This window comes from Dendrobates tinctorius, unplaced genomic scaffold (assembly GCF_039654945.1).
Source record: "Dendrobates tinctorius isolate UK_male_01 unplaced genomic scaffold, ASM3965494v1 ptg000075l, whole genome shotgun sequence".
Taxonomy (NCBI): domain Eukaryota; kingdom Metazoa; phylum Chordata; class Amphibia; order Anura; family Dendrobatidae; genus Dendrobates; species Dendrobates tinctorius.
Window position 1 is genome coordinate 23,813,268 of NW_027361743.1, and position 18,990 is coordinate 23,832,257.

Below are 18,990 nucleotides of genomic sequence, written 5' to 3' on the forward strand. Positions count from 1 at the left end.
ATTTGGCAAAAATCTCGCAATTTTCCAACTTTTAATTTTTATGCCCTTAAATCACAGAGATACGGCACACAAAAAATTTGATAAGTAACATTTCCCACATGTTTACTTTATATCAGCACAATTTTGGAACCAAAATTTTTTTTTTGTTAGGAAGTTATAAGGGTTAAAAATTGACCAGCGATTTCTCATTTTTGCAACACCATTTTATTTTTACGGACCACATCACATTTGAAGCCACTTTGAGGGGTCTATATGATAGAAAATACCCAAAAGTGACACCATTCGAAAAAAAACTGCACCCCTCAAGGTGCTCAAAACCACATTCAAGAAGTTTATTAACCCTTTAGGTGCGTCACAGGAATTTTTTGAAAATTTAAAAAAAAAACGAACATTTAACTTTTTTTCACAAAAAAAAATACTTCAGGTTCAATTTTTTTATTTTACCAAGGGTAACAGGAAAAATTGGACTGCAAAAGTTATTGTGCAATTTGTTCTGAGTACGCTGATACCTGATATGTGGGGGGAACCACTGTTTCGGCGCATGGCTGAGCTCAGAAGGGAAGGAGCGCCGTTTGACTTTTTCAATGCAAAATTGGCAGGAATTCAGATCGGACGCCATGTCACGTTTGGAGAGCCCCTGATGTACCAAAACAGTGGAAACCCCCCACAAGTGACCCCATTTTGGAAACTAGACCCCCCAAGGAACTTATCTAGATATGTGGTGAGAACTTTGAACCCACAAGGGCTTCACAGAAGTTTATAACGACCGGGCGTGAAAATAAAAAAAATCGTATTTTTTCCACAAACATGATCTTTTAGTCCCCATTTTTTTTTTTTTTTTCCCCCAAGGGTAACAGGAGAAATTGGACCCCAAAAGTTGTTGTCCAATTTATCCTGAGTACGCTGACACCCCATATGTAGGGGTAAACTACTGTATGGGCACACGTCGGGGCTCGGAAGGGAAGTAGTGACGTTTTGGAATGCAGACTTTGATGGAATGGTCTGCGGGTGTCATGTGCGTTTGGAGAGCCCCTGATGTACCTAAACTATTGAAACTCCCAAGTGCTTCACAGAAGTTTATAACGCCCGGGCGTGAAAATAAAAAAAATCATTTTTTTTCCACAAAAAAGATATTTTTGCCCCCAATTTTTTATTTTCCTAAGGGTAACAGGAGAAATTGGACCCCAAAAGTTGTTTTGCAATTTGTCCTGAGTAGGCTGATACCCCATAGGTGGGGGTAAAACACTGGGCGCATGGCAGAGCTTGGAAGGGAAGGAGCACCATTTGACTTTTTCAACTCAGAATTGGCTGGAATTGAGATCAGACGCCATGTTGCGTTTGGAGAGCACCTGATGTGCCCAAACAGTGGAAACCCCCCAATTATAACTCCAAACCTAACCCCAACACACCCCTAACCCTAGCCCTAATGGGAAAACAGAAATAAATACATTCTTTTAATTTTATTATTTTTCCCTAACTAAGGGGGTGATAACGGGGGGTTTGATTTACTATTTATGGCGGTTTTTATTTTTGGCAGCTGTCGCATGCTAAAAGACGCTTTTTATTGTAAAAATAGTTTTTGCATCACCACATATTGAAAGCTATAATTTTTCCGTATTTTGACCCACCGAGTCATGTGAGGTCTTATTTTTTGCGGGACGAGTTGACGTTTTTATTGGTACCATTTTCGGGCACTTTTTATTTCGATTTTTGGGACGCAGAATGAACAAAAACCAGCGTTTCATGAATTTCTTTTGGGGGGTGCTTTTACACCGTTCCACGTGCGGTAAAATTGATAAAGCGGTTTTATTCTTCGGGTCGGTATGGTTACAGCGATACCTCATTTAGGTCTTTTTATGTTTTGTCGGTTTTATGCAATGAAAACTATTTTATATAAAAAATTATTTTTGCATCGCTTTATTCTGCAAGCTATAACTTTTTTATTTTTTCGCTGATGCTATATGGCAGCTCGTTTTTTGCGGGACAAGATGACGTTTTCAGCGGTACCATGGATATTTATATGCGCCTTTTTGATCGCGCGTTATTGCACTTTTTGTTCGGCGGTATGATAAATCATTTTTTGCTTCGTTTTTTATTTTTTAAGGGGTTCGCTAAAGGGGTTAACTAATGGGACAGTTTTATAGGGTGGGTCGTTACGGACGCGGCGATACCAAATATGTGTACTTTTATTGTTTTGGGGGTTTTTTTATTTCCAAAAAATGAATTTATTGGGGTAATTTTTTTTTCTAATTTGGCGATATTTTTTTTTTTTTTTTTTTTTTTAACTTTATTACATTGTCCCAGGTGGGACATCACTGTCCTGTGACAGATCGCTGATCTGTCACATCACAGATCACTGTGGCAGATCAGCGATCTGTCACAGGCAGTGCAGCAGGCTTCCTCGTGCCTGCGCTTTGCAGGCACTGAGGAAGCCGGCTCCCTGCAGGCCCCCGAATCCAAGATGGCGACGGGGACCTTCGGGGGCCCGCAGGGAGCCGGCTTCCTCAGTGCCTGCAAAGCACACACATAGGTACAGGGGTTGCCACTTTAATATGGAGGAAAAAACCACAAAAGAGAACTTAGTGTGAATCAGAGGTAAAACCTATTATAACAGCTGCATAGAAAATGTAGATTATAAATGGGAACTGGTCACCGAAGCCAACAATGCCTATAATAAAGGTCATGCATAAACATGAGATAAATGAAATACTGAGACCCAGCCACAGCAACATAGGCGCACAAACTGAAATGTGCAGAATTAATCACCCATACAATGCGGCCTGAAGTGCTGGCGTCACAGTTGGCAAAACCCATGTGAAGCGGAAACAGGGGGAAGAAATGCACTTCAGGCCGCATTGTATGGGTGATTGATTCTGAACATTTCACACTAAGTTCTTTTTTGTGTTTTTTTCCTCCATATTAGGTACAGGGGTCGCCACTTTATCTGCATTCATATCTCTCTGGAGGCATTTATTGTAATATATTCAGATATCGGATGGCATGCTGTTTATATGGGCGGGTATTTGGTCACCCACCATTGTGGAATGCAAATACAGGGTGTAGGCTCTATTATGAGCCGTTGATTGTTGCTGTCATGTCACATGTGTGACTTTTTAAAATGTTTTTATAGCTGTTTTGTGGTCTTTACATGTCAATAAAAATTGCTTTTCTAAATGTCAATCATTTGTCTGTGGTGATCCCCCATTTCATAGCTTATTCTCTTTTCTCTTTTGTGTGCGTCAACGTACAGTGTACTGCAGTATGTAGTAGAGGCGATCAGACAATTGCAGGTTCAAGTCCACTAAAGGTACTAAAAAATTTTAAAAAAATAGAAAGAAAAATGTAATTCAGAAATCACCCACTTTCAAAATATAATCAACCCACATTGAGGGGGAAAAAGAGTAAAAATGCCAGAATTGTTATTTCTCAGTTACCACAACACAAAAAAAGAACTAGAAAACATAGTATATAATGTGCAAAATAAAAAAAACTATCCTCACACAGCTCTACTGAACGGAAATGAAAAAACATTATGGGACTCAGAAACAAAAATAATTTTATTTTCACCATTTCATCCCATTTTTTGGAATTTGTTTCCTCTTTTTGGCACATTGTATAATAAAATTGATTGTGTCATTCAAAAGTAAACTCATCCTGCAAAAAGTCAAGTCCTCACAAGGGTCTGTGGAAGGCAAATTAAAAGAAAAAAAAAAAAAATTATGTTCTTGGAATAAGGGAAGGAAAAAGTGCTTATTTTTGCAATTGTCTGCAGAGGCGAGAGGTAAAACCTAAAAGGATCCCAGGGCAGTTGGTGAATCCAAATGTGTATACCATTATACCGCTGGAAAATGTTGCCCCTCAGCTTTCCCATATGAAGTTTCATTCTTGGCATATCTGACAATTGTTTATTTTTTCATATATTTTCTGTAATTAAAAAAAAAAAAAAATACCGTAGTAAAGCAATGATAAAGGGACTGTATTAGATCTCTGGAAGGACTGGCCCTTATAAGAGAGCAGTATTAGCCCAAATCTTCTGTATGGAGTCACCTCGTCCACGGGAGCCTGACCAGTGACCCACGACGTCAGCAGCTCATCAGCGTTTTGAATGGGTATGTAAAGCTTGCAAATGTGATGACCTCAGCGTGGAGCCAGGGCCATTTGCTTACTGTTGCTATTGACATATACAAGTTAGGAGACCCCGGCGGGAGGACAGCTCCGCACAACGCTCAGGGTCCGAGCATCAGTCCTGCTGTGTTCGCGTAGATACATAGCATCCAAGTACATGGACATCATAGGTTAGAGCAGAAATGGATCATTCTCAGCTTACAGAGAGCCAATCCATATCCACAGCACCGCACCTCAGCTAACAAACACAGAATATGGGAGTTTAAAGGGAATCTGTCGCCCCATTTTTAGCCTATAAGATGACGCCACCGCCATCAGGGGCTTATCTACGGCATTCTGTAATGCTGCAGATAAGCCCCCGATGTAACCTGAAAGATAAGAAAAATTAGTTACATTATACTCACCCCGGGGGGCGTGATCCAGTGCGGTGGGTGTTGCGGTCCGGTGCCTCCCATCTTCTAGCGATGACGTCCTCCTTCTTACTTCTGCCGCGGCTCCTGCGCAGGTGCACTTTATCGGCCCTGTTGAGGGCAGAGTAAAGTACTGCAGTGCGCAGGCGCCGGACCTGACCTTTCCCGGCACCTGGGCACTGCAGTACTCTGGCCTGCCCTCAACAGGGCACAAAGTACGCCAGAGCAGGAGCGGCAGCAGAAGCAAGGAGGACGTCACTGTATGAAGATGGGAGGCGCCGGACCGCGACACCCATCGGACTGGACCAGACCGCCCCCCCCGGTGAGTATAATCTAACTTGTTTTTCTTCTTTCAGGTTACATCGGGGGCTTATCTACAACATTACAGAATGCTGTAGATAAGCCCCTGATGGCGGTGGCCGTAGCTTATAGACCAAAATGGGGTGACAGATTCCCGTTAATATAAATTTGATATAGAATCACTGCACACATGAATTTTGCTCAAGTGGAATATTTTTATTTATATTTGACGGTGAAGAAGCGACAGCTGTCGCTTCTTCACCGTGAAATATAAATAACAATATTCCACTTGAGCAAAATTCACATGTGCAGTGATTCTATATCAAATTTATGTTTACAGGACTACTAGTTCCCGTCTCACTAGCACCGTATATCTACATCATTCAGTCGAGTGCTAACCATCTTTACTATCCAGATTCCTGTTAATGTTATTGGGGAAAGATCATTAAAGGGAATTTCTGGAAATTTATTTAATTTTACCACCACCTGTGTGAAATAACGTAAGGTCTGTCAATACCACACGATTACTGTGAAGGCGTTCCTAGGAGAGCTCGTTTCACAATAATCTTGCAGTCTAAACAGGATGACGATCACCTGACGAGCAAACAGAACCCTCGATCGTCAGGTGAAAAACGTTTTCTTTGCCCAAAAGAAATCACTGTTCTCAGCAGAAATTGAGGGTTGAAGAGGAGAGTATGTTTATTATTAACCTATTTTTTGCCCTTGGCTACGTTTTTACAAATCTTTACAAATAGTCACCCAGATTTGCAAGACCTGTCACAATACAGTTACATAAGAATAACTGGATATATTTGCTGCTCTGACTGGAAGAGGCCCCTGAAATAAATTTGATTAATTTGAGGGATTTTTTTTGTTCATCTTAAAGCATTTCCTCTCCAAAATCCTCCTTAGGCCTGTTTCACACTTCCGTTTTTGGCGTCAGTCAAAATCCGTTGTTTGGGGAAAAAAAACAGATCTGACGGATTTGCCTGGCGGATCCGTCTTTTTCCCCATAGACTTGTATTGGCGGCGGATTGTGACGGATGGCCTTCCGTTGGGTCCGTCATGCGACAGATCCGTCATAAAACTGGCGTCCGTCAGCCAGAAAAAACGTCCCTAGGAACGTTTTTTGTCTGCGCCAAGACGACGGCTGGTGACGGAGCTGTCGCCATCCGTCGTCTGGTATAATGGACGCCAAGGGATCCGTCGCAGGACGGAATCAGTTGACGGATTCCGTTTTTCCAAACTAAGCATGCCCGGAATAATTTCCATTCCATAAATTTAACCCCAAAATCCGTTCTGGCACAAAAAAGTCTCTCTCTCGCGCTCTAGAATTTCCTACAATAACTGCTGTGACGGATCCGGTGCATCAGTTTTTTCCAAATATGTGATGGATCCATTTTTCCACACTTTGGCGGATTTTGACTGACGCCAAAAAAACGGAAGTGTGAAACAGGCCTAAGTAACAACTTCGATAAACTTTGGAAAACTCTTCTTATTCAATTCTATACGAAAAAAATTGCTCACTTTTTTTTAAGCAGTCAGAAACCATGAGTTTCCTAAGGGTAACAGCTACTCTGTTGGGGAGTTTTTATTTCCTGAAAAGGTTATGGGTGAGTTCTTTTCCAGAAGTGTTTTCTGCAGCCTATTGTATCAGGAGTTTTGGGAACTGTTTGCCCTGCCCTGAAGAGGTTTTTGGAAAATACCAGACGTAAATGTACTTTCCCTGAAGCAGGTCCAAAATGAAATCTCTATAAACTAGGGATGTCCGATGAAAGGGCTGCAAAATGACCGGAAAAAAAATGCTTCTCCAAATGGGGGTGAAATAAAAGCAATGTGTTGCTTTAAAATGAGTATTTGATTGCGATTTGAATTTTTCTTCCCCCTATTCACTTGCTTGTAGGAAAGCTGCTGGATGCCCACCCTGTCAGGAGCCATAATGGTATAAGGACTGTCACCAGCTTTCCCAGAAAGAAATCCGAAAGCAGTATGGTACATGACACACCTCTGTCAACCTCACACACACACTGGTTAAATAAATTTTAGCCAAAATAAAAAAATAAAAACACAACCAAGGCACAACATCTGTGCAAAATGTCTCTAATTACATGTTTTCAGGCTGCTTCGCTGACATTACTGGTGTTTTTCCATTCTAGCAGGACAAAAATAAAGAGGTGACTGGCAGCAACGGCAGCACAAGAGCCATTGTCTCATCAGCGCACATACAGATCCATCACCAGCAGCGGCCCTCACGCTACAACCAGTAACCACAACTATGTTTAGGGGCTAGACAAGAGGCCGCTGCACAGACCAAAGCTCCTACATGGTATATGCAGCACATCAGTGAGGAGCCTCTACCTCCTCATCCTCAGACTATGGGAACTAATGCCAATCTCTATATTCAGCAATTCAAGTCATCTACTGCATAAAGGGGGTTCTCTTTTACGATTTCTTGTTCAAAATAGAGAAGTCCGGGGTAGGAGCTTTGCTTTTTCCATTCATTAGTCCTCAGTTTACAAGATTATGGAAATCAGCTCTGCCTCCCCATCACAGGCGCTGGCTTATGCTTTTCACCATTGGACCAGGCCCCGAAGAATACCCAGGTTTGAAAAAAAAAAAAAAAAAAAAATGCCCCCCCTCCCCCTCGCAAGGAAGCAGGGGCTGGGGCCCGTCACTCTGCTTCTGCTCGCCTGTCTGCCAAATTACATATGGCTATAACAGAAGTGAAGAGAGGCTGACGATTTATTTTGCAAGAGACCAGAGAATATGCATAACATTTCGGTCCTATGGACCTTCATCAGACGTATTTCTTCACTTAAAGGGAATTTGTTACCCCTTTTTTGAGATATCATATAATGATATCATTCAATTGTGTGTCACATAAGGATTCTCTTAGTACTTTTGCTTCCCCCTGACCCTGCACCTGTCATGCATAAATACTTTTTTTATATCGGTTCAGATGTATGTAAACTGCCACGGTCCGGTCTGATGGGCGGGGCTTATTCACCTGCTCCCCCCCTCCCTGTCTTGCTCTACACAAGAAGAAATGCGTCATTATATGATATCTCAAAAAAGGGGTGACAGATTCCCTTTAATACACAGAACTTGGCATAAGTAGTATCTACAGGATGGGACCCTACTTGTGCACCGGAGATTTTAGGAGTGCCTTATTCCAATTTAGAAGAGAAGTGGACCTTTAGTTCGGGGTAGACAAGCAACCGACAAGGTAAAAAGCAATGAATTGCTGAGAAGTAATGGAAAGTACCGTACTATATACTCGTGTATAAGCAGAGTTTCTCAGCACTTTTTTTGTGCTGAAAACACCCTCCTCAGCTTATACACGAGTCACTGTCCCAGAAGCCAGCGAGGGAGGGGGAGCGGCGGAGCAGCGGGTCACAGGAGGCAGGAGCCGGCTGCTGCAGCTGTAACTGTGCCCGCTGCTAAAGAGAAATGAATATTCACTGCGGTGGCAATTAATATTCATTTCTCTAATAGCGTGCACATTTACAGCCGCTGGCATCCAGCAGCTGAAAAAAAAACAAAAAAAAAAAAAAAAAAAAACCTACTTACCTTCCCAGTGCACCCTCGCAGCATCCTGTTCTGGCGCCAGCAGCTCCTACAGCCGAGCAATCACATGTCCGGGCTGAGTGGAAAGAGGTGAATATTCATTATATTAATGAGCCGGACACATGATCGCTCGGTTGCAGGAGCTGCTGGCGCCGGAACAGGATGCTGCGAGGATGCACAGGGAAGGCAAATAGGAGGGGTTTTTTTTTTTAATGCTTTTCTCATGTGGGGCCATGGATTCAAGGATAGGAATGAGGAGCCATGCATACCAGGACAGGGACGAGGGTACAATGCATATCCGGCTTGTACTCGAGACAATACATTTTCCGTGGCAATATTAGGTGCCTCGAGTATATACGTTAAGTGCTGGCACAGAAAAAGCGGGATGAATGCATATTTAGTGTATGAAAAAGTCACAGAGCATAATAGTTTGTTCCTAGACATATTAGGGCCCCGTCGCACATAGCGATCTCGCTAGCGAGATCGCTGCTGAGTCACAAGTTTTGTGACACAACAGCGATCTCACCAGCGAGATCGCTGTGTGTGACAGCAATCAGAGACCGGCCCCCCTGACGGTATCGCTGATCGCTGTAGGAAAGCCCTGGACATTTTTTGGGTCGCTGGTCTCCCGCTGGCCAGCACGCATCGCTGCGTGTGACAGGCGGGTGACCAGCGATCAGCTGGTAACTAAGGTACACATCGGGCATCTAAGGGACGCGCGTCCCTTAGATACCCGATGTGTACCTTAGTTACCAGCTCCCTGCATCAGCGCGCTGGTAACTAAGGTACACAATGACGTCGGGGGCTCGGCGTCGCTGTGCTGATTGCTGGTGAAGCCGTCTGTTTGACAGCTCACCAGCGATCACATAGCGACTTACCAGTGATCCTGACACGTTGATATCGCTGTCGGGATCGCTGGTGAGTCGCTATGTGTGACTCCAGCTTTAGACTATTTGCACCAAAGGCAGATTTAATGTCTTGTGAGGATGACATCAGCAAAACCATGGTATTTTAAAGTCTTTATCTCAAGTGATAAGTATGCTTAATTGCAGCAACTGGACATCCCAGGACTCAAACAAAAAGTCATTGTCCAAAATGTATAGCAGCTTTTAAAAAAAATGTTGTACGTATTCTAGTTCATGAAATAAATCATTTTTCTAACCCTTTTTTAATTAAAACGTCTCCACTGGTCCCCCTTCTACTGTCTACACCACTTTATTTTTTTTCTTTTAGTTTCGTTTTCATAACGTTTTGTTTGAGCATTCCCAGAGAATGCGCTCTGTGTGATATTGCTTTATGATGCACAGTGACAGTGCGCTTCTTTGCCAACTATAATTGTCACCATGCATTGAAAAGGAGAGACAAAATGTGACGATCAAAGAAAAGGCACCAGTTCCGCCCCAGAAACAGTCATCACAGTGACATCTTTTTCCGGGGGTTGTTGCATGCTCATCATGATCTCCTTTTCAATGAGCAGTGAGAGTGCAGTCTCTTGACAGCTCATCAATTCTCATTAGAGCCAGCGAGAGAGAGTGCACTGTCACTGTGCACTGAAAAGTAATATCGCACAGACTTCTCCTACTGAGCATACTTCGGAATGGAGAATTGACAAATGCTCATTTCAGCAGGGATCTGCCCAGCCTCTAAAACGGATGTCTGTGATGATGCTTCAATTCAAATTGGGGATAGTGGCTGTGGCAGGTACTGCAGCCTCTATCCTCTGATGACATCCTGTCCCAGCATGCACTGCGTATCCTCAAACAAAATGTCATCAATGTATAAGACCAGCCTCCAATTTTTTTAAGTAGTCGGTTACTGTCTAAGACCCTGACTTTTGTAGAGGCTAATAAAGCCAAACCTCGGCATGCAAAGGCAATGTTTGATGTACTCATGATCCAGCACAAATTATACTCCCTGGTTTTCTCCCAGTGAGATGGCTGAAAAGACCCAGCAATAAATATACTTGTACAATTTTTGTGTAGAACAGCACAGGAGAAGTAGCAAAAACAAACCTGAAACCATATACTTTGTGCTAAAATACATTTTAGAACTTACCGGCTTCGGCATCTTGTCTGAGCTCTGTTTCTAAACAGACAGAAAATGATTGTCCTTTCCTGTGAAAAAGAAGAGAAATGTTTTAATTAATACATGCAAGTGAAAGACTGTCATAAAACCACAAATACCAAGCAGCATGTGTTCAAGTCATGTGCAGAGAATCCATGTACTGAAAACCACCAACAAAGGCTTTAGAGGGAACTGTACATTTCAACACACTTCCCATAAATCAATAGTACAAGTTTTTAGAAGAAACTTCAATATATCTTTGCTTCCTTCTCCACTTATAAGCCCCATCTTCGCCTCACTTCTGCCTCCTAAATTCACTAGCCACTCTGAAAACAGCTCAACTTCCATCTTGGTCAAAGCCAGCATACTGAGGAATCAGATTACGGCTGCACATTGAAGTCTATAGAGAAAAGTGCTCTCAGGACAATAACAGAACAGGCAGAAGTAGCTGAAGCTTTTAGCAAATGTTTTTTCTCAATCAATAACTGGATTCACATCTACACTTAGTACTACTTGTGAGGCAGTGACCGGTGTCACAGGTAGGGGTCGCCGTTTGTGCTCCCCAGGATGCGCACGGAGGCATATTGAGGTCATGAGGGGGCATTGCAGTCGCAGGGGTAGCGGTGATTGCAATGGTGAAGCAGTGAGAAATGTCATAGGTAGAGGTCACCGTGTTCTCCCCAGGATGTGCACAGAGGCATATGAAGGCCATAGAAGTGCATGGCAGTCACGGGCGTAGCGGTGTCTGCAATGCAGACTAGAAATAAAAATAAGTGTAGTCTTGGACATGCTAGTGTCCAAGGTAGATGTAGGGAAACCTGCTCCGGGATGTTGTGTTGTGAAACAGACTGCAGGATGGTAGTGGTGCAGTTCGTTTTATTCCAGGCCCGGGTTTTCCATGTGGCTGAAGGCCACAGGTTTCTTTGTTAAAAGCCCTGCAGGAAAGGGTTTGGGCGTGTCAGGTCCAATTTTAGTTTGGTGTAGGCGAGTGCGCAGAGCAGAGGCTCTGCAGAGCTTTGTTTGTGTAAAGAGACACAGTACAGAGCGGAGCCAATAGGTCTGGCACCCACAGGGTACACAGTGGTGCTGCTGTCCACAGTAACTGGTATTAGAAGTGGAGGTCTTGTGCCCGAAGGTGAACCGAAGATAGACTCTTTTGGTCCAAAGAAGGACTAGCGTGTTTAACGACTGCAAATAGGAGGATATGGTTTCCAGCTGTGATCCGGAGGATATCATGGACTGTTATACTGCGAGTAAAGAGACATCAACAAGGTGGTGCAGTCACCCACGGCTACTAGCCACAAGGAAGGCCAGCGTGTTTAGTGACTGTAAACAGAAGGATGCCGTGTAGTATGCAGTGTGGTGAAATGGACACTAATACAATATGCACTTGTGTGTGAACTGGACATTTAATGCTGTGAAGTAACACATTATGGAGTTTTGTGTTTGAACTTTTTGGGTCACTGCTTCCTCAATGCATAAGTGTGCTACTGTTGCTCTACATTCTGTATACTGCCCTCCATGCTGATGTTGATTATGAACATGCGCTACAAAGAGGAGAGAAGAAATCCCTCATGTTTTTGTGTACTATGTATGAGACATCAAAACAGCTGACTTCCTACCACCAGCTCAGGGTCAATTGCAAATTAAGATAGATCCTGCAAGTGAGAAAACTTGTGAAAATGCAGGATACAAGTCATATAATGGCCAGAAATGGCGTTATCCACAGAAACACACATACCACATCTTATTCTGCAAAAAAATTATGAGGTAGCTTTAATAGGTGAGAAAGTGGAGGGAATAAAGGGAATCCGTTATAGGATTTGGCATAGTAGACCATCAGCACGCTATGCCATTAAAAGGGTGGTCTCATCTTCTTACATAGGCAAAGTTGCCTGTTTTCACAAGCACCTTGCAATTTTACCTCCCTAAAAATTCTCTGCAGGGATTTTCAATTCTATAATATTCTGCTTGTTGCCTAGATTACCAGCCACCCAGTAGTATAATATATGGATTGATAGGAAAGAAGCCTAGTGCTGGCAAGCATTACTCTGAAGCTGGTCAGATCTGCTCATCCAATGCTTCCAAGGGAAAGCTGCTTCTGCCTACAGCAACACAGCACGAACAGTCTGACCAGCAGCTGAGCCAAGTCGCTGGTCCAAACTGTCAATCATCAGGAGCGCACCACTTCCTGGTAAGCAGGAAGATGGAAAGCAGGGGAGTGGTGTACTCCTGAAGATGGAAAGCAGGGGAGTGGTGTACTCCTGAAGATGGAAAGCAGGGGAGTGGTGTACTCCTGAAGATGGAAAGCAGGGGAGTGGTGTACTCCTGAAGATGGAAAGCAGGGGAGTGGTGTACTCCTGAAGATGGAAAGCAGGGGAGTGGTGTACTCCTGAAGATGGAAAGCAGGGGAGTGGTGTACTCCTGAAGATGGAAAGCAAGGGAGTGGTGTACTCCTGAAGATGGAAAGCAAGGGAGTGGTGTACTCCTGAAGATGGAAAGCAGGGGAGTGGTGTACTCCTGAAGATGGAAAGCAGGGGAGTGGCGTACTCCTGAAGATGGAAAGCAGGGGAGTGGTGTACTCCTGAAGATGGAAAGCAGGGGAGTGGTGTACTCCTGAAGATGGAAAGCAAGGGAGTGGTGTACTCCTGAAGATGGAAAGCAAGGGAGTGGTGTACTCCTGAAGATGGAAAGCAGGGGAGTGGCGTACTCCTGAAGATGGAAAGCAGGGGAGTGGCGTACTCCTGAAGATGGAAAGCAGGGGAGTGGTGTACTCCTGAAGATGGAAAGCAGGGGAGTGGTGTACTCCTGAAGATGGAAAGCAGGGGAGTGGTGTACTCCTGAAGATGGAAAGCAGGGGAGTGGTGTACTCCTGAAGATGGAAAGCAGGGGAGTGGTGTACTCCTGAAGATGGAAAGCAGGGGAGTGGTGTACTCCTGAAGATAGAAGATGACCTTTTCAAAGTACCACTCCAACATTTTCTTTTTATACCACCATCCAAGTATCAGTAATACACGTTCCAGGTGTAGTAAAATATTACCGGTCACCATTTTCTGCCATTTTCATTGCTGCTCTCGTCCTTTCCTGGACCACAGGTGGTGACCTGCCTGCTCACCCCAGTGTTTAAGAAGCGACACTTCAGGTCAGCACAGGAATACAAGACTCAAAACTAGTGATGACCGAGTGTGCTATGATAAGGTGTTATCCAAGAATGCTTGTGTGCTAAAAGAGCATCTTCAAAGTGTTTGAAAACTATGCTCGAGTCCCTGCGGCTGCACGTCTCGAGGCTGTTAGGCAATCCCTGCATGTGTTGCTTCTGTTGAACAAACAGGCAATCCATGCACATGTTGTGGCTGTCAAACAGTTGTGAGACATGCAGCTGCGGGGGCCTGAACCTAGAGTATCTTTGGAGTGCTCAAAAACTATTAGCACACGAGCAGGGCTGTGGAGTCGGTAAGCCAAACCTCCAACTCCACGGACTCAGACTCCACAGCCCTGCACACGAGCATGCTCATCACTACTCAAAACCAGGCAAGTAGTGGATGGCAGGGATTTTTGGCCAGTCAGAGCGGTGGTCACAAAGCAGCGTAGGGAACGGAGCTGTGTTGGGAACAGTATAAGAACAATGTTACCCAACCGGTGCTGAAATAAAAATGCCGAAATGGTGCTTTAGAAAAACTGAAAGAAAGGTTCATGAGATTGATGTAGAAAAGTTTGGGAGAATAACACGCATTTGCCTAAACCATACTCCGCCTAAAAGAAAGGACGATTCAAGCCACATGCAAGACAAACTCTGTTCTATTCCTCTCAATACTGTTTGCAAAAGTGCATGCAGCGGCTGCAGAAACAACCCCATTCAGGTGAATGAAGTGGATTTCACACATTGCTGTGAATCTGCCGCAATTTCCATTCACATACGAAGATTCATAACAGATCAACCCATCCAAACACAGCTTTCACATTGCACTTCTGATTGCTGCAGTAAATCTACCTAGTCAGAAAAGTCCTTTATGAAACAGTAAAAGGGCACATTGCCGATACTGCAATGCGCTGTGGATTTTCCACCCTTGTCAAAGTGTATTAGAATTGATCAAATCCTATTCTCACATTGCATAAAAGTCGTGATTATATCATTTACGCCCCAGATTTGCAAAGCGCAGTGTAAAATCAGCAATGCAACAAATTCATAATTTTCTCTTTTTTTTCCTCCAGATTTTGCCATTGATATTCTTTTTTACATTCTACATGTACCAACTCTAAAACCGGTGACGATTTGTATCCCAGCTTATCGCTCACATTCACTGGTCTAAATATACGCCACACATCATATACTGTGACCGATGTCTTTAGGAAAGCGGATAGAATGAAAATGTTGCAGACAGATTGGATTCATATGACATTTCCACAGCGATGCTTCTCGAACAGGAGCCCTCGGAGAGGGTGGCAGCAGCTCAAAGCTCCGGCGTTTTTTTTTTTACCATTGGGTAAGGCTAGTTTCACATTAGCGTTTACGGCCACAGCGTCGGGCTGCACACGGCCGCCGCTAAGCTCCGCCCCCTGACGCGCCTCCGCCAGTAGCTACGCCTACGGACGCATGACGCTGCATGCGTCCTGAGTCCCCTATCTTTAGCACTGGGGACGCAGACCGTGCGCAGTATGCGTTTGGCGGCGCATGCGTCCTTTTGACGCTGCGCCAACCAGCGCCAAACGCAACAGGTTGCAATTTGGTGCTGGTCCGTAGGCGGAGCTACTGGCGGAGGCGCGGCAGGGGCAGGGCTTAGCGGCGGCCATGCGCAGCCCGACGCTGAGGCCGTAAACGCTAATGTGAAACTAGCCTAAGCCCTGTGTACAAGATACACATCCTGCTCCCGGACAGCCAGAGGCCTCCATCATATGACAGCTGCAGCTTCCAGGACAAGAAGTGGAGAAGGAATACTAATGTTTCCTGCACTTCGTTCACTCTGACTGGAAAAACAATATGCAGAAAAGCAGCTGTAAAATTACAACAAGACTGCAAACTTCATCATCCTAAGGAAGCTCAGGGTGGGGGTATTTACCATCACTTAGCTGCCCATAAAGCGCTGGCGAGAGCAGACTCGAATTCCTGTTTGGATGACCACTAGGTAGCTAGCTACAGTGCCTACAAGTAGTATTCAACCCCCTGCAGATTTAGCAGGTTTGATAAGATGCAAATAAGTTAGAGCCTTCAAACTTCACACAAGAGCAGGATTTATTAACAGATGCATAAATCTTACAAACCAAAAAGTTATGTTGCTCAGTTAAATTTTAATAAATTTTAAACATAAAAGTGTGGGTCAATTATTATTCAACCCCTAGGTTTAATATTTTGTGGAATAACCCTTGTTTGCAATTACAGCTAATAATTGTCTTTTATAAGACCTGATCAGGCCGGCACAGGTCTCTGGAGTTATCTTGGCCCACTCCTCCATGCAGATCTTCTCCAAGTTATCTAGGTTCTTTGGGTGTCTCATGTGGACTTTAATCTTGAGCTCCTTCCACAAGTTTTCAATTGGGTTAAGGTCAGGAGACTGACTAGGCTACTCCAACACCTTGATTTTTTCCCTCTTGAACCAGGCCTTGGTTTTCTTGGCTGTGTGCTTTGGGTCGTTGTCTTGTTGGAAGATGAAATGACGACCCATCTTAAGATCCTTGATGGAGGAGCGGAGGTTCTTGGCCAAAATCTCCAGGTAGGCCGTGCTATCCATCTTCCCATGGATGCGGACCAGATGGCCAGGCCCCTTGGCTGAGAAACAGCCCCACAGCATGATGCTGCCACCACCATGCTTGACTGTAGGGATGGTATTCTTGGGGTCGTATGCAGTGCCATCCAGTCTCCAAACGTCACATGTGTGGTTGGCACCAAAGATCTCGATCTTGGTCTCCTCAGACCAGAGAACCTTGAACCAGTCTGTCTCAGAGTCCTCCAAGTGATCATGAGCAAACTGTAGACGAGCCTTGACATGACGCTTTGAAAGTAAAGGTACCTTACGGGCTCGTCTGGAACGGAGACCATTGCGGTGGAGTACGTAACTTATGGTATTGACTGAAACCAATGTCCCCACTGCCATGAGATCTTCCCGGAGCTCCTTCCTTGTTGTCCTTGGGTTAGCCTTGACTCTTCGGACAAGCCTGGCCTCGGCACGGGAGGAAACTTTCAAAGGCTGTCCAGGCCGTGGAAGGCTAACAGTAGTTCCATAAGCCCTCCACTTCCGGATGATGCTCCCAACAGTGGAGACAGGTAGGCCCATCTCCTTGGAAAGGGTTTTGTACCCCTTGCCAGCCTTGTGACCCTCCACGATCTTGTCTCTGATGGCCTTGGAATGCTCCTTTGTCTTTCCCATGTTGACCATGTATGAGTGCTGTTCACAAGTTTGGGGAGGGTCTTAAATAGTCAGAAAAGGCTGGAAAAAGAGATAATTAATCCAAACATGTGAAGCTCATTGTTCTTTGTGCCTGAAATACTTCTTAATACTTTAGGGGAACCAAACAGAATTCTGGTGGTTTGAGGGGTTGAATAATAAATGACCCTCTGAATAAACTTTTCACAATTTAAAAAAAAATTAAACAAAGAAATAACATTCTTTTTTGCTGCAGTGCATTTCACACTTCCAGGCTGATCTACAGTCCAAATGTCACAATGCCAAGTTAATTCCGAATGTGTAAACCTGCTAAATCTGCAGGGGGTTGAATACTACTTGTAGGCACTGTATATATCAAGCGCAATGTCGGACGCTAGCGTAGAGGTGCAGTGTGCACAGTGGCCTAAGGCTTGCCGCTGACTGCTGCACTAATTCCCTATCCACATACGTAATATCAGAGGGAAGAGGTTTTATAATGAGTCAGTCACCAGAATCATACATCCGTCACCATTCACACATAGCAAGTATAGTCTATACTAGAGCATGGCAGAACGTCCATGCGCACTTTTTATAGCCGTGCGGGATCTTCCAGATCTCCGAGATGGACCAGTGAGATCTGGAACAGGACCTGGGCACATGACTCCCGATCTCCAATGGGAGATAGTCTCGTGAGCATGCCCAGTAGGAGCACAGAGGGACTTAAGCCCCCGTTACACACTGCGATATCGCTAGCAATATCGCTGTAAAGTCACCGATTTTGTGACGTTGCAGCGATATTGCTAGCGATATCGCTGCATGTGATACTTACCTCCGACCGGCTCCCCCGCTGGTTATCGCTGATCGCGCGAGAAGCTGCTGGACCATTCCTCATCGTCCACTTCTTGCTGGGCTTCCTGTGGCGCCGACGAGCGACGCGTGGAGCCGGGCGGGAGGATGCAGGATCGCCGCGTCTGACAGGTAAGTAGTGATCCCCGTCCCCAGCGATGTCGCTGGTGAGATCTGCCTGAGTGGCAGCTCACTAGCGACCACCTAGCGATTCACCAGCGATCCTGACCGCGTCATATCGCTGGTCGGGATCGCTGGTGAGTCGCTAGGTGTAACGGTACCCTTAGTCTCTGGAGCGGTCTGCTGCAAAGTAATCTTCTCTGCAGTAGAAACACAGCAGGAGACCGCAGGATGTGAGGCTTTGGATTACTGTAGAGCAGACGCAGAAACCTGACGCCTAACAGTAAAATAAGATATAATACGGTCAAAAGTGATGGCGAATCCGACTAATCCAGGGCTGCAGCCTCTTGATTGTCAAGACCCAGCAAAGGACAGACCCCAACTCTCAAAGTGCTGGCATGTCCTATAAACTATAATATGCTAATACCCCTAACTAGCTGACATTACATAACTTTTCAGTGAGCAACAATCTCCTCTTCATGGTCAGCATAGATTAGAAATGGCCAAGGCAAAGCTGAAGAGTAGGGGTTCAAACCTAGAAGGACCCACCACGTCTCATGGGCCTATGCAAGAAGGGCAGCAACAAAGCATCATAATGAGAGCACAGGCTATGGACTAACCCGTGGTTACACTTTACGAATAACCTCGAACTTTCTAAACATTTATGTGCCCGTAATAAGAGACCAACTATTTCCCTTTCATATATTTTCTCATCCTAGCAGACTTTCTAATTCCATGAAACAAGTAATTAAAACTCCGCCATTAAACAAAATGCCTCTTAAATCACAAACATATGCTTCATTCACTCAGAAGTGTTCCCCACGGGGCAGGCGGACAATGCCGAGCTGGAAGGCGGCCGTGATGTAAGGACTTGGGTGTTTATTTACACTGCGATCTCATTAACGTGTGTATATAAAATGCACATCTGTCTGCCCGACATGAGATAACGGTCTGCCAGCACAAAACGGGAATCACTGCCAATTAGCGCAACGCACAAACGGCAAAACATCTCCCCAGGACCAGAGGTAAGGACATTAGAAAACTACAGTAATGTGTGGCAGATAATGAGCAAACATGCTCAGATAAGGCATCATCAGCCATGCTCATGTGCTAACAGAGTGTCTCGAATAATATGTTCGCGTCCCCGCAGCTGCATGTCTCGCGGCTGTTCGACAGTCACAACACACGTATGAATTGCC

The 18,990-nt window shown here is 44.7% G+C and overlaps 1 protein-coding gene across 1 annotated transcript in view; it reads right to left on the minus strand.

Moving 5' to 3' along the window:
* The window catches only part of RDX (radixin), a 155,621-nt gene that overhangs the window by 93,012 nt on the left and 43,619 nt on the right, over positions 1-18,990 (minus strand). Inside the window, exon 2 of the mRNA XM_073583101.1 lies at positions 10,458-10,516. Within this exon, the coding sequence (XP_073439202.1) occupies positions 10,458-10,469 (12 nt within the window). The 5' untranslated portion in view covers positions 10,470-10,516. The remainder of the gene's footprint in view (positions 1-10,457; positions 10,517-18,990) is intronic.